The sequence below is a fragment of the Vidua macroura genome, chromosome 3, assembly GCF_024509145.1.
Source record: "Vidua macroura isolate BioBank_ID:100142 chromosome 3, ASM2450914v1, whole genome shotgun sequence".
NCBI classification, from domain to species: Eukaryota; Metazoa; Chordata; class Aves; order Passeriformes; family Viduidae; genus Vidua; species Vidua macroura.
The window spans coordinates 2,081,196-2,096,408 of record NC_071573.1 but is presented as its reverse complement, the minus strand read 5'-3'; the positions used below and the strand labels follow the sequence as shown (position 1 = coordinate 2,096,408).

The window sequence follows — 15,213 nt, the reverse complement described above, 5'->3', positions numbered from 1 at the left end:
TTTATTCTGGAGAACTTACTGAATTGAGTTTTAAATAACTCCTTGTTTTATTTTTAGTTCTCCATGCCATTATTGTACACTCTGGTATAATGCCTCGTTTTATTAATATTATAACTGGACATCATAATATGAATATAGGCATATATAGGATATATTCCTACAATAGGAAACCCTCATTGAGGATTTTGTCCAGACAAAACCAACAAAAAATAACACAGTTTTATCTTTGCTTTGGCTAAGTATTGGAGACATCATAGAAAAGTTAATTGTAGGAAGCAATTTTTGATTGAGTGATCAGGAGTTGACTTAAATTAATATGAGGACAACTAAAAATAAGCCTGTAAATCAGATTCTTGATTTAAAAAGAACAAAATTTGATAACGCGAAGGAAGTCAGATTATGCAATCAGTGTAAGGGGCTGGATTCAGCCAGGAATGACACTTGGAAATTCTATAAAGTATTAAAATGATGATTTTTTTTTTAGTTTGCACCTGCAAGGTTAAAATATACCAGGAGAGACCTGCTAGACTGAACAGCTACACTATCACAGGCTATATTACAGGAGGTTAAAACCCCAGACTTGCTCAGTAAAGAAAGCAGTGCCTTTCAGAATTAGAAAAATAAATACTCAAGAAAAGTTGCCAGAATTTAAGCCCAAAGAATCTCCCAAAGAAAGTAAACTAAATTCAAAAGCCAGAGATTCTAAAGTGCTATAAACAAAAAGAGATCATAGAGTCAAGGAGAATTACTTTATAGGAAAGCTGATGGTGATCCAAGGGAGCAGAACAAATTGACTAACAGGAATGTGTTCAATACAGATCTCCACAGCTCTGAAAAGAGCAAGGTACATATTCTTACTGACCTTGCATGGCCAGAAAGTGAGAAAGGTGATCTATATCCCAGAACTTACAAAGAAGAAGCCAGGAGTTTTTAAATCCAAGTATCCAATGAGACGTGCTATTTCTTGTAGAAGAGAACAGACAATGTAATGGCTTTATATGAGAAGAATTTTAAAACTACCCAGTTAAGTATTTAGTCTGATCTTAGCCATAAATGCTGCTTTAGAACAAATTTTAAAAGAAATAATTAAAGACATGAAAACAATTGGAAAATGACAGAAAATGCAAAACTTTACCAAATCATGTTAGGCCAGTTTAACAGCTGTATTAGACAAGCTAACTAATTTTTTAGATGAAGGAAATGAAGTATATCTAATTTTCTGGATTTCAGTAAAGCATTTGATAGGATGTCATGTAGCAAAGCATGGATTAACTCTAGAAAAAATAGAGGAGTGTGAAAAGTGTACGGTAAAAAGATGAATTAAAAAAAGAAAAAACAAAGAATAGCATCTAATAAGCGTTGGTCTGTCTCATGTAGAGACTGATATCCTGCTGCTGTAGCTATTGGCAGGTTCTGAATTCAAGAGCTGCTTGTCTTGCATCACACTCGAGGCTCCCATCTTCCCAGGATGCATCTCCTTCCAGGAACCACCCTGGAGTTGTCTCCTCCCACTTCATTCGGTTTCTTCTTTAGCTTCTTGCTGAATCATTCCCACAGATGATAAGCAGTCCTTGCTTGTCACAGTCAGACCTGCCAATGTGTCAGCTGTACCATATTCTGGCCCTTATGTTCCCTGCTAAATTAACTATATTTGAAAAATAAAAAGCCTCAAGACATAGTAGGTGGGTCAGATGTACCAAAGCTCTCCACGTATTTTGGGGAACCGATGCCATCTAGTTGAATGAGTGGAAGATCTGTGTGTGTTTTAGCCACAGAAGCATGATAAATGCTGAGCTTTACATGGAGTTAACAAGAGGAATATCGTGGTGAATCCCAAATTGCTGTAGGAGCTACTGCAAAAGCCACTCCAGATACGACTGCAAGGAAAATCAATGGCTTTCCCCCAGAAAAACTACCTTGGTGGAACTCCTAAGAAAGCACCCAAGCTGAGTTCTGCAATAAATCATCTTTTGTATTTTCTTCACTGATCTCAGCCATCCACACAATGAAGTCTGTCGATGACATGAAAGTAGACGTGGTGGTAATGCTGAAGAGGCTGCAGCTACCAGTCAAGAGGAACAGAGCCCTTCTGAGTTAGCAGAAGTGACACCAAAACTTAGACTACAAAGGGCAGGTCACACACTTAAGACATAGGACCAGTCACACCACTTCTTGTCTTAAACTGGGATACTCTGGTAGAGAATTCACGAGGAAAGACATCCAACAGGTAGTCAGCTACAGAATGACATTGGGCTTTCCAGTTCTGAGGTATGAAAAAGAAAATTAAGGTCTTAAAATGCTGAATTAATATCTGCATTACTGTCTTCATATATCCTTGAGGTCCTAGTGTTCTCACTACTGTCCATTTGCAAACACATGTGCAGTTGAAAACCAAATTGAAAACAAAAACAGCATCGAAGAAAGGTTACTGTGATGAGCAGAGAAATGAGAAAACTATTCTGAGAAAGACATGTAAGAACAAAGTGGGATGAACTGGAAAGTGCTTGGACTGAAAGCAAAAAGAATTTATTGAGTAGGATGTTTCTTCTAAGTTACCCTCTAAGAGAAACAATTTATGCAAAGAAGCAGACTTGACCCAGTACATTTCAATTTCTGATTTCTTAAGGTCTTCTATCACTAACCTTACTTTTAAATACACATGTGGAAAAAAAAAAGGAAATGGGAATGGGAAGAAAAGCCATCCAAGCCACTAATCCTTTACAGGAAAAGTGACCCATTGATTTAAATATAGTTCCATTTATATTTTCTTTAGCATTCTAAACATTCTCAGAACTTGTTTTTTGACTGGTAATGAAAATAATCCATAAGCTGTGTACAGCATTAAACCTTTGTCTTGAGCCACTGCAATCAATTAAAAATATTTTCTATGAAAATTCAAATTTTCTTACCCATGTGCATTATCTTTCATAGATCAACTTTACTTTTACTGCTACGATGCATATTCAACAGAGTCAGGTGTTTTTTTAACTCTGAGATAAGAAGAGAAAATGCTTTGTTTGACTAAAGTGTTTAAGCCAATGAAGATTTTGCAAAATCTCCCATTCTAGAAAAAATGTAAATATATTGCACAAAACCAATAATTTCTCAATTTCAAAAATGTAAAAATTTGGGATTATTAAATTCTTTTATTTCAAAATATCTTTTTGGATTTTTCTACCTTTCATTTTTCCATTTTGTTTTATCATTGTCTGTTAAAGGATGCATTTTTTTTTTAAATTGTTCATTCACTAATCTTTTTTCTTCTGTAGTAATCTTGAATTTGTCTCTCTTACAGCTTGTATGGTTTCTAACTTTTATATAAAAAAATCAATGTCATTCAATATATAACAAGGTTTAAATGATCATACTTCCATTGAAAATCAGTTTATTTACTCTTTTGATTTTCATTAGGTAGGAATCTCTGACCCTGTTCTCCCTAAGACAGAGTCTGGTCCATCAAAGAACTCGACCTTTACCACCAGGGCTGGGTAAATTCTTCCTGAATATTTTCACATGGAACTTCATCAAAGACTTTTTGCAAATCAAAAAACCCCAAGTATGTTAACCCATTCATATTAATATCCCATTATCTCCTATGAAACCAGAGTAGGTTTAACTATAACAGGGACCAGCAGACCTTCCCAGGTGGAAACAGCACAAACAGAACCCCAGGGAGATGTGACTCCATGGACACATGAATGGCCATAAATAACACTGATGAGTTTTGTTTTCCAGATCAGGGAGGGTGAGACTTGGTCACAAAGCAGCTACTGACTTGGCTGGAATTTTTCTCATTATCTTCTCACTAATTCCATTTTAGACCTACATCTTCCACTTCTAAAGCCTGATTTTATACATGTGGCATAAATTTATACATAAAGTGTTTGCTTGCACATTCATCTTCTACAGATTCCCAGATGGAGAGCTCCTGAGAAACCCTCACAATTTTCCCAAACACTGTTATCTCCAAGGGAAGTAATGTCTTATGAGATGTCCTCATTTCACTGGCACTGCTGGTTTCCCACAGCAGGAAAATGACATCCTAACCAGGAGACATGGGGCACTCTGTGTTTTACAGGAGCTTAATTGCTTAACTCTTTTCTTTTCTTAATTGCTGAAGTCTTTTCCATTAGACTTCCCTCCTGGGCATAAGGGCGGTTTTTACTTTGTCTTTGGGAACAAGCAATGAGAGATTCCTCCAGGTTTGCAAGCTTTGCAGCTTATCAGATGATGGTGTTTCCTCATATCCTCTATGTCTTACCATCAGGACTGAGGGATGACAGATCTGATTGTAGGAATCAAAACTCAGCAAAGGAACACACACGAGGGAGAATCAAGATGGATTCTTTTATCCAAAGGAGGAACTCAGTGAGAAAAAATGTGGCAATGTGTTGCTGGACAAATAGCTAGCAGTCAGAAGCTTCTGTTATTTTCCTGTGAAACACCCTGAAAATCCTGTGTCCAAACGGACAGAGAGGTCTGAAAATTTGCTCTCTGGCACAAGGCAAAGCAAACACTGAGTGATCATTTACTTGTTAGATTCCTGCATCACCTTGACCATTATCATTTTGTACGGATGTGGTGATAGCAGGCTGACTGTCCCTTTTATTAGAATATTCAAAGACACATTTGTGAAAGTGCTTGAGATGTCTCCCTACCACCACACTTATGCCTGAAAAACATCTTTGGTCCTCATCAGAAAGGGCTGTAGGGCCTTGAATTTGGAAGCTGTTTCTAAGCCAATAGTAAGCAAGTTAGGCAAGTACATGGATCACTTGGGAAATGCTAATCCATTCCTGGAGAAACAAATATACTGACACAAATGTCTCCTGTTAATTTTATAGTCAATCTGAACACAGAAAAACCAAGACAAATGGATGTTATTTACCCTAAATGGGATACATGGTAATAGCTGACTCCTAGCATTTATCTTAAATTCATGTGTATTCCATGAAAAGGAATTATTTTCTAGAATACAGGGACCAAGAGAAGCATTTTAATGACATGTCCCTCTTCCCTAGACCTTGGATGTTCTGCAGGAACAGCCTTTATCCCACGGATCCAGAGAGAGTCCCTAAAGACAACACATGTGATCTCAGCTCTTAAATCAAAACCAAACCACAAAAAAAAAAAAAAAAAAAAAAAAAAAAAGCCCAAACCAAAACCCAGCAGAGAATTTTTCTATATTATACCAAAGCTGGTGATTGCCATATTGCAGAGGTACTGGCACTTGGCATAATGTCCATTTGCTCTTCTGCCAGCATCCACGGTCCCTCACACAGGTTCCTTGGTGTCTGTGCTCCATCACGATTTATACCTCCTAATCACAGAGATGCATCTGTTCCAGCAGCCTGGCACTGCTTTGGACAAGCTCCTTTCTGCAAGCAACGTGAGTGACACGCTCACGCTGTCAGATCTTGGTCTGTCACACACATCCCTGACGTGTCCTGACCCACGGGGTACGTGAGGACAGCTGTGACAAAGCTATGCTTTTCTAAGGCTAAGCAGAGATCCAGGGACGACTGGGAGGGCATCATTTTAGATGTTTTTCTACATCAGACAATATCTTCCAAACTGCTGCAGGGTCCCAGGAATGCTGAGCGTTCTCTGCAGACTGAGCAGCTTTGAAACCACAGACCCATTGCCCAATATCCTATAGGTCATTTTCTAGATAGAAAATCCTGCATCGGCCTGATTTACGATGGAAGTCGTGAAGAGAAAATCCTCACTGGTCAAATGATAGTTGTGCTGTGTGCTCTGAAAGAATCATCACTGAGCAAACTGCCTTTGGCCACAGGAAGCATAGAGTTAGTGCCAGAAATTCTTTCACAATTGTGGCTTTAAAACGTCCTCTGCCTTGTTTTGATACACTTTTTCTGACTAGTAAAATGGACACACTTCACCACCAAGGAACAAAAATCAGACCATTAAGGAAACTGTTTTTCATGATAAATAGATATGATTATGAGCACTATTATGATAAAGATTTGGTTTTTTTTTTCCTTCCTCCCTTTCTGATCTTATTTGAAACACATTTTCTTTCAGGTAAGGAAGAAAATGTTGTTTCAAATTAAATAAAATGGTTTGTTCTCAGATTATCTAAGTCCCCTGTAAACACTGGGCAAAATTGACATAAAAAGTCAGAACATTTTATTCAGAAAATACTGAAATTAATATTTTCCTATTCCTGAAACCATTTTCCTTTTTTTTTTTTTTTTTCAATTTGACCAAAATTCTTAGTTCAGTTTGACACAAATTTGCAAGTTATTTGCCTTATGCAGCCTTAGGAAACTGACAATTTAGTGTAGAATTATTACCTAACTGAAGTTACAAGAGCAGCCTCTTCATGCTGGAATTGCTATTGTGGACCAGTCCCATCACAACAGCAGCCAGACCACTGGGAAGGGAAATTAAAACTAGACAGAGAAGCAGACAAGATAAGCCACAAGGAGTAGAAAGGAGCTGCATGGAAATGGGGATAGTCTATTGATTAGGAGCTCTGACTGAACAGTCAGCAGTTTTCTCATTCCTGTTTAATATAATCATAAATTTAGCTTCATCCAGATAAGTTAATGTGAATTCACTATCTGAAAAAGAGGTCAAGATGAAACACTAAAGTTCTTTGGGAATGTGCAGAGGGATGGTGATAATTCAGCAAAGAGACATAACACTGAATTTAGTTAAGACAGATGGAATAAATAAATCGAGTGATGATATGGGCATCTTAATCAACTATAAAAAACTACAGTGTGCCACACAATCACAGGGCTATGCACCAGCCACAAACACAAGAAATGGGGAAAACAAAATCAACTTCTAATAAAGGGCAGAAATTGAAATGTACATCCTCACAGCTCTAGCATTTTATTCAGAAAAGTGACAAGAAAGAAACTTCAGAGTGAAAGAATTACTTTGATGGTAGTCTGGAAGAACATACATATGTAAATCCAAACCTCTGTTTCTGAAAATCATCCAGCCATTTCAGGATACTGAAATCTTCACATTTGTCTAGGACTAAAACACATTTTTCCTAACTATATTTCAAAAAACAGCCATCCACCTTAACTAGGATAATCATCCTCTACCACTGACCCCTGCCTCTTTTCCTTTCACAGCTCTCTCATTTCACACCCACTCAGATATAAATTGAAGGTGCATTGGCCCAGAGCAAACTCAAATCTCCTGGGATCAAGAATGATGTCACAGGAGAGACAGACTACATTCTATTCATCTTCCAGGGTCACTCTTCTGAATTTTATGCAGCTCTTGGGTAAAACACACAAAGCCACCATGGTAGCTTTGTGAAATATTACCATGTGATTTTTTTTGCAATACCAGCTGTTATTGGGCCTTGGGTATCCTTACCCACAGCAGCTACATGGGGCTGGATGAAGGACACACAGGCAATGAAACTGGAAAATCCCGAATCTCTGACCAGAAAATTCTTTCAGAAAATATTCACCCAGCATTCTAAGGCACCAATCACAAAAAAGCAATGCCTTGTAATCAGGCATTCCAACCTGAAGAGTAATTCTGAGAAAAATTTTTACTCATAAAGAAAGACCTGATCAACTGATTATTCAATTTTATCTTTGAAAAAAAATAATCCAGCATATGTAAATATAACAACTTTACTAATTAGGCTGCCTAATCTTGGTTTTATTATTAACTAAAAAAACACAAAACAACAAGACTGGCAAATCTGATGGAGCAGCATAGAGGAAAAAAAAGAGAAAGGTGTGGCTTGATGGTCATTTTCTGGGAAGGGAGAAGAGATGGAAGGTGAAAAGGGGGAGAATAGCAGCCAAAAGCAATGCTATGGCATAGAGGAGTCATAAAATATTACTGTGGGAAAGTCAAAGAAAGTTACAGGCCAACAGCAGTCTTAGAAGATCCAGCAATAAACCAAGCCAAGGGATTGTGTACTGCAGCTAATGAAGCAACCAAGAGAGCCTTGAAATGCAGCCTGCACATAGAGTGCCCATGGAAGCTCAAGAAGATCTAATTTTTGTCTTCTTTTTGCAAAGAAAACATCCAACCTTCTTCCACTCCATCAATCCCATCCCAAGGAAATCACTCTATTTTCTAAACTGATCTTTGTTCAGTACAAACAAGCTCTACGTGTCACTGGCTTCAGAACTCAAGGCTTCTTTTTGTGTTTGAGCCTGCCCAGGAGCTCCCTGTTCATTCACACAGACCTCCTGGCATGTTTGCCTGACTTCCTCTTTGTTGGGATGCATCACTCCTGAGCTTGGAGGAGGTGAATTCATGCTCATCATTTAGGTAAAAACCAAAAGAAACAAAAAAACACCTCAAGCCTATTTTTCCCTTTGTGCTGAATAGGTCTTGAACACAAATGATAACAAGTCCTCCCCTGCTTACACCTTATTTCATCAACCATTTCCCAAACCCTTCAAAATTAGAATGCTTGGGGGCCACAGGGGAAACAGGAATATCTGAAAGATCACTGAAGGTATTTCATTCAGTATCCCCCTTTCCCTCAAGAGTTTATCACCTCTCATAGATGTGTCTAACTTAGAAACTGTTAATGGCTCTAATTGCCAGAGCTGTCATTCATTCATAGCACATTAGCACACAGGTTGGTTTTTTAACAACTTGTGCTATATATAGTTTCTTTCCCAATACATACTTTCATTGTTTCATATATTCTGAATTATCTCCAAGAAATTATCTGAAGGGTTATATTTCACATGTGGATTTAAAAAAAAAAAAAAATTATTTTTTAAAATAGCTGGACTACAACTGAAATGACAACGACAATAACAAAAATCCCCATCCTAAATACTAATAATTAGTCCAGGGAATGGCTTATGCATTCCTTACTAGTGAAACACACCTTCCTGCTGCAATCTACCCCAAAAAATGAAGAATTTTCTACTTTTAAACCGATAAATCAGAACTGTCATTTGTGCAATCGGCATTCTGGTTTGCATATTTGCCTTCATTTACATCTCTAGATTTGCTGCCTTTTGCTTAATATAAACACACAGAGCAACTGTTAGGAGATAACATACAGATGCATAAGCTACCATTAATGCTCTTTTAATTAAAGGATTGTGTGTCTGAAAAACCTGTTGCCTTTAAAAACGAATAAAATTCGCAGCATAGTAATCCTCAGCGCATAGCATTTGCATAAAATTAAATATGGGCCTGCTCAAGACAGCTCTGCCATCATGCTAGTGGTCCTCTTCAAGTAGCCAGCATCATCTGCACAAATAACATCCTGTAGTTTGCATTTGGAGTTAAGGCACCTCAGTTTGGGTGGTTGGCTGTACAATTGATGACTGTGGCGCCATTTGGTTTGTGTCTGCTGGGAGACTTCTGCTGAATTCATAAGCTTCAGATTGCTGTAATCTTGTAGCCAAAGAGCACAGACAACCTCTTCCTCAGTAAATGTTTCACCCCATCACTTGGGGATAGACTTGTGAGTCACTTTAAAGTGCGTAGCTTTTGTCAAAGCCTTTTTTTTTTTTTTTCCCCGCTAAACCAAAAGTGCAATAAAAACAAATGATAGCAAGAAACAAAACTACTACTTCATGCCTTGATAACTGCATTTTTCCACTTGCTGTAACAACTTGAATTTGGGCTTTTAAACTCACTCAGGAAATGCCATCATCATAAACTGTATCGCTCAGGATTCTTTTAACTACTTCTGTAGCTACTAAAACACTTCAAAGGAGCTGATATTGCATTAGGAGGGGAGCAAAACGAGGCAAACTCCAGGCACCCCACCACCCTCTTAGTGCCAGGTGTCTGTGTGAGGCCTTACCTGCTGGGTAACGCTCGATGACGGGCCAGTTGTCCACCTGCAGGGTGGCATTGCCACCACTCCTCGTGAAGCGAACCACGTGGTACTTCCCATCGTTAATGATGGCGTTCATCTCTTCGATGGCGATGTCATCCGTCCCAACGTTAAATTTAACTCCAATTTTTCCCTGGTGCTGCAGAGTCGGGCAAAAAAAAATAAAAAAAAAAAAAAAAAAAAAAAAAAAAAAAAAAAAAAAAAGAGGAAGAAGAAAAAAAGAACTAATTAGGAGTTGTTTTAGAAGGAATTGAGACAGTGTGTCATACAGATTTCTAACAGCATCTTCCCTCCTCAGATGTAACTTCTGAAGGTTCGCGTGTGGCAGTGACAAACCTCCTGACAGCTCAGGAAGCCTGGGACATGTTTTTGAGGGATAATTGATATTCCAAATGAGTTACTTCACCAAATTGAGCTCTCTCCTTTTACAAGGGATTCAGATCAAGATGAGGACAGGGGAAGATGGAGGAAAGCTCAAGGTTTCTGTCTTTGTCCTCTCCCTCAACTCCCTGAAGATTAAACAAAAATTTTCCTTTTAGACTTTCAAAACAGAAAGTCTAACAGTCACTTGGAAGAGATACAGGAATTTTCTGGCCATAAAAGCCAAGTTCCAGCCCTGCTTTTCCTTTTTTTCAAACCTCATTCATACCTAGAGCCTTCAAAAATTATAACAAAGACAGATTATTTTTTTCCTCTTGGAGAGATTTTTGGCATCACATTGTAGTGATTCCAAATCATTAAGCCAAGATCACACTAATTGAGCAGGAAAAGGCATTTGCTGACACAGGCATGTGGTATTGTTCTCACTAAGGCCAGAGACTCTTTTTTATTTTTTTTTTTTGCTGGGATTTGCCTATAAACTTCTGTGTTTGAGTGCTCTTAGGGCTAAGGGGACTTCCCATGCACACCAATACCTGGGAGCAAGGCAGTGGGTTTTCGAAATGATCAGCATGTTTTCATTTTTATTGACTTTTAGTTATTAAAATGTTCACTCTAATGGGACACCTGCATTTTAATAAAGTTTTATAATGTCTATTAAAGTTAAGGGCTTTGAATTTTTTTTTTCTCCTATAAAATCAATTCTACTCTTCAATAAAGGTATTTATTACACTGAGGAGAAAAAAAAGAAAAGCACTGCACAGTATGAGATTAGGGACTTATTCATAATAATTGGTAATTCTACATGAAATTTCATGTTTCTGGAACTTGTAGATCCTTCTTTAAAGTTAAATAAGTTCACAAAGTTTTTACATGACCAGATGAAACACAATGAAATATTTTACTTTGTACATCTTGGTCATTCAAATCTTCCAGAACCAGTTTCCCCTCTCTAGCAGAGCTCTTGTATCTGCTCTCTCTTTGTTTTACTACCCTAGCACTGCTTCCTGCAGTAAGTGTATTCTGCAGCTCCTTGTCTCTGGAAGTCCCCCAAGCAAAGAACTCAAGAGTTTGTCCACTTTATTTTATTCTCTTTTTGAACATCTGACTTTGTTTTCCAGCACTGCTTGCATTCTGCAGTTACACAGCTGAGCAGCTGCTGAACACCGCTGCAGTTCCTCAACATTCTGGGCTGATGCTCTCAGCTCCTCAGCTATGACTCCTTCTGAAACAACTAAAGGACCATGCCCTCATGAGATTTGCAGAATGACTCTGAAAAAAAATATTTTTTGTTGGCTCAGTTGATTGACAACGTTCTAAACAATTTTTTAACATTCCTCTTTTCTTTCCTTGTGGATTTTTTAAATATTTCTCCATTCCTACTTTTCTGTGTCCATAGAGTGTCAATAAGGGATCCACCTTATCCAATTCATGCTCATCTTTTGCCTCTGCTGCGAGTTGCATAGCAATTTCCCAGTTATCTTGGAAAGGTAACTGTATCTCTTCTTAATTTCAGCTGCTTCAACTAGACTCAGAATACATTTCACCCATTTTTTTTTCCCATGGATGCAGTAGCTTATTTGCTTCACCTGTTTCATTCACATGCTTACTCTCTTTACACAGAAAGATATACAAAGAAATGTAACATTGGCCTGCTTTAAAGCAGTCTCCTCTTTTACTAATTTTTGAAATGTAGAAAACCAGCACATAATGATAATGGTGTATGCAACTTTTCATAGCACTTTCAAGAAATCAAAGGCTCTGAGGATTAAACAAAGCCAATTCATTTTACCATGATTCATAATTACACTATTCATAACTTACACTTTATATACCACTTTTCTTATTTGCTATATATATATATGCATATACATATATTACTTTAGATATTTTTTAAAAATGACAAAGGAAACAAAACAGCTTTAAAGTGAATAGAAATGGTGGGGGTAAAAAGAAGTGGCATACATGTCACATGTATCAGCAGTTTTTCCAAAGTTAGAGCACGTGGGGCTGCAGCCAAGTTACCATTTACAAATGCCCAGGTATTGGCAGGTGAAATGAATACTTTGCAGACTTGAAAGCAGACTTGCAGCCTTCCTTTACAGATATATACCTTCTAGTGAAAATACCCCATGTTTTCCTGACTTCCCTCCTTTGGAACAGAAATGCTGTGCACAGACACCAAGCATGCAGATGCAAGAGCAAATATCACCCTAAAAGCTGGTAACATATTACAATGATTCTTTTGTCTTTATTTGTAATGTATTTGTGTATCTGAAACCACCAAAAAAAATCCATTTTTAAAGGTTACATTTAATTTTTAACACACTTCTCCAGCACCGGTGGCCATCTCAGTAACACCTCCATAAAACAAGGAAGCAAATTTGTGTTTCAAGTTGAAGACTTCCTGATTATTATATCCATATTTAAGTTTGACTTCTGGACATCACATCAAACATTATATGAATTACAACCCCATTGTGCACAGCTCTTTAGAACCACAAAACAAAACATGATGCTGCAATAAGCACCTTTCTAGGTAGATAGGGGGTTTCCTAAGCTGTTGCATTATCATGCAGGAATTTGACTCACTGCACGCTTCCCCCACTTCAAGGTAACATTATTTTTCATTTGTCTTTGTCACATTATTTTTCATCTGTCTTAGGTTAAGACCATGTGCACGCAGAATTATTGTGGATCAGCTGACATACAGTAACCTGTTGAGATAATTTGATCTCAGCCCTCAGCCTTCTTATGCTTAATCTAGTGGGCCTGTAACCTGTTTTTATATTTCCTTTTTTTTTTTTTTTTTGAAGCAACATAGTAGTGCAGAAAGGAAAGATACTGATGAAACTGAAGCCTGTTAAATTACTATTTTCACTTTGCCAGCCTCAGTTGCATAGTAAAGTGGTAGAAATTTTCCTTTATCTCTCGTTCTTTCAAAATAATCTTAGAAGTCATCCTTCCTGTCAGCCTCAGACAAATGCTGAGTGAGAGGTTCCCTCTTCAGCACCCTGCTGATGGGCCCCATAGAAATGTCTGTGCATCACTAAATACTGCAATAAGTCAGCACTCCTGTTGAATGGTGCTATCCCTGCCAATGACCCAAAAGCAAACATTTTTTTTTGCCCACAAGCAAAGGATGATCATTTCAGAGGTCCCCTGGTAAAAACCAGCTCTGTACACACAGCCCATAGAAGCCCAGTGCGCTGTTTATGGTTCTCAGCCTGTGTTTTCTTTTTCTCAGTCTCACCCAGTTGTGAGGGAACATAATAATGGAACCAATTCCTTTTCCCACTGTGCCCTTGTCTATTCCATACTGCTAAGGGCACAATAACAGAGCAGAGTCGTGCAGGAGGTGTGAGAGTTTCCAAGAAAGGCCCAAAGAGAGGAGGGATGCATTACAAGAAGCGGCTTAAACATCGTGTCCACGGAAATGATTTTGAACCTCAGACCCGAAGGTAGCAGGAATAAAGCTAAATCCACCACACCACCACTGCTCCCTGGGGCCAATGCAGCACAGGGATTCATCTACAGACACCCCGTGACACTCTGAGCCCCAGCCAGCAACTCTCCAGAAGCACCAAACTTTTGGTTTGGAGGTGCTTTGGCCACGTAGCTGTCCTGTTTCTGAGGCCAGGATAAATATGCTAATGGCTTCACAGCAGTTGGATAAAACCCTGAGACAGCTCTGATTCTATGCTCCTAATGTGCTCTGAAACGTTGGGAGCTTTGATTGCTCCAGCAGTGTTGGATGTGTATGTGTGCACGTGTACATAGCAATCACTTCAAAATGTTTTGTCTTCAAAAGCTTTGGCAGCAACTGCTGTAATCTAGCGACTCCAGTGGAGTATTTTCAAGCCTGTTTTATGAATTGTGTACTCTAAATACTTAACAGACTTCTGATGAGGCACCAGGAATGCTGATGAACCCGAGAACCAAGCAAGAAAGGTGGAATGCAAATCAAGCCAGCAGCTGACGTTGCAATTTGTTCCCTGCTGGACTCTAGTTCAGTGCTACCAATCTGCCAAAATGCAGTAAAACCAATGCTACTATTTTATATAAATAAATAAATAAACAAACAAACAAATAAATAAATATATACACGTATAAATATATTTATATAATTGATATTTCCTATAACATCAGCAATGCTTTGCTGCTCTCTGTAGCAATAACTCTGGAATTAGTCAAACATGAGTGATGCAAATTTGGCACAACAGTAGTTTTACAACAGACTGCAGACAAACTAAGCTCGTAATACCTACAACCTTTAACCACTTCCAAGGAAAAACAATAACACTGGGACTCCCACAGGTGGACAAACTGAGAAGAAAAAATTCAAGTGTGCCAGCTTGCATTTTATATCATCAGCCCCTGAGGCACCACTGTCTGGTGAATGCAGTAACAAAGTCTTAGAACTAACTGAAACTTTACTTTGATTTTATTGAAGTGTAAGTTTCTTGAGTTTCATTAAGACTGGTTACATTTTCACTCAAATGTAATCAGAGCTTAATATTCTATATGATAGAAAGCTGTGCAAAATAATTAAAATACTATCTGGGTTTCTCAATCCTTTAAGGAGATGCATATTTTAAAATAGTACTGCTTGCTTCAGAAGGTGAGGGATATACAGCAGACAGAAGATACACTTGAACTCCAAGATTAATGAAGTAACTATATATATTTTTAGTCTAATAATCCATCATTATTTCTTATTACCATCTGGTATCTTCCAGAGGAAATGCTTCCTGGAAAAGGCACAGAAGATACAAATCATCTAGGAAGAGTTTTTGAATGAAGGCATCTCTTAGACTGAATATAAAAGTTTTCTGAATATTGAGTTTTGAATTCATTCTCTTGGGTTTTACATCATTAACCTAATGCTATTTTTATTGCTTTTCTCTATGAGAAGTGACAAATATCCAACCTATTTTTTCCAACATTAACCCCTTCTTAGTCAATTGCAAGTCAAGACACCACAGAAACAGGCATTCTCCTGTCATACCTCA

The 15,213-nt window shown here is 38.0% G+C and overlaps 1 protein-coding gene across 23 annotated transcripts in view; it reads right to left on the bottom strand.

Moving 5' to 3' along the window:
* Window positions 1-15,213, bottom strand: part of NRXN1 (neurexin 1) — a 673,407-nt gene that overhangs the window by 112,046 nt on the left and 546,148 nt on the right. For all 23 annotated transcript variants that reach the window (XM_053972550.1, XM_053972536.1, XM_053972537.1 and 20 more), the window contains one exon: window positions 9,791-9,962. In XM_053972550.1, coding sequence (XP_053828525.1) covers window positions 9,791-9,962 — 172 coding nt within the window. The remainder of the gene's footprint in view (window positions 1-9,790; window positions 9,963-15,213) is intronic.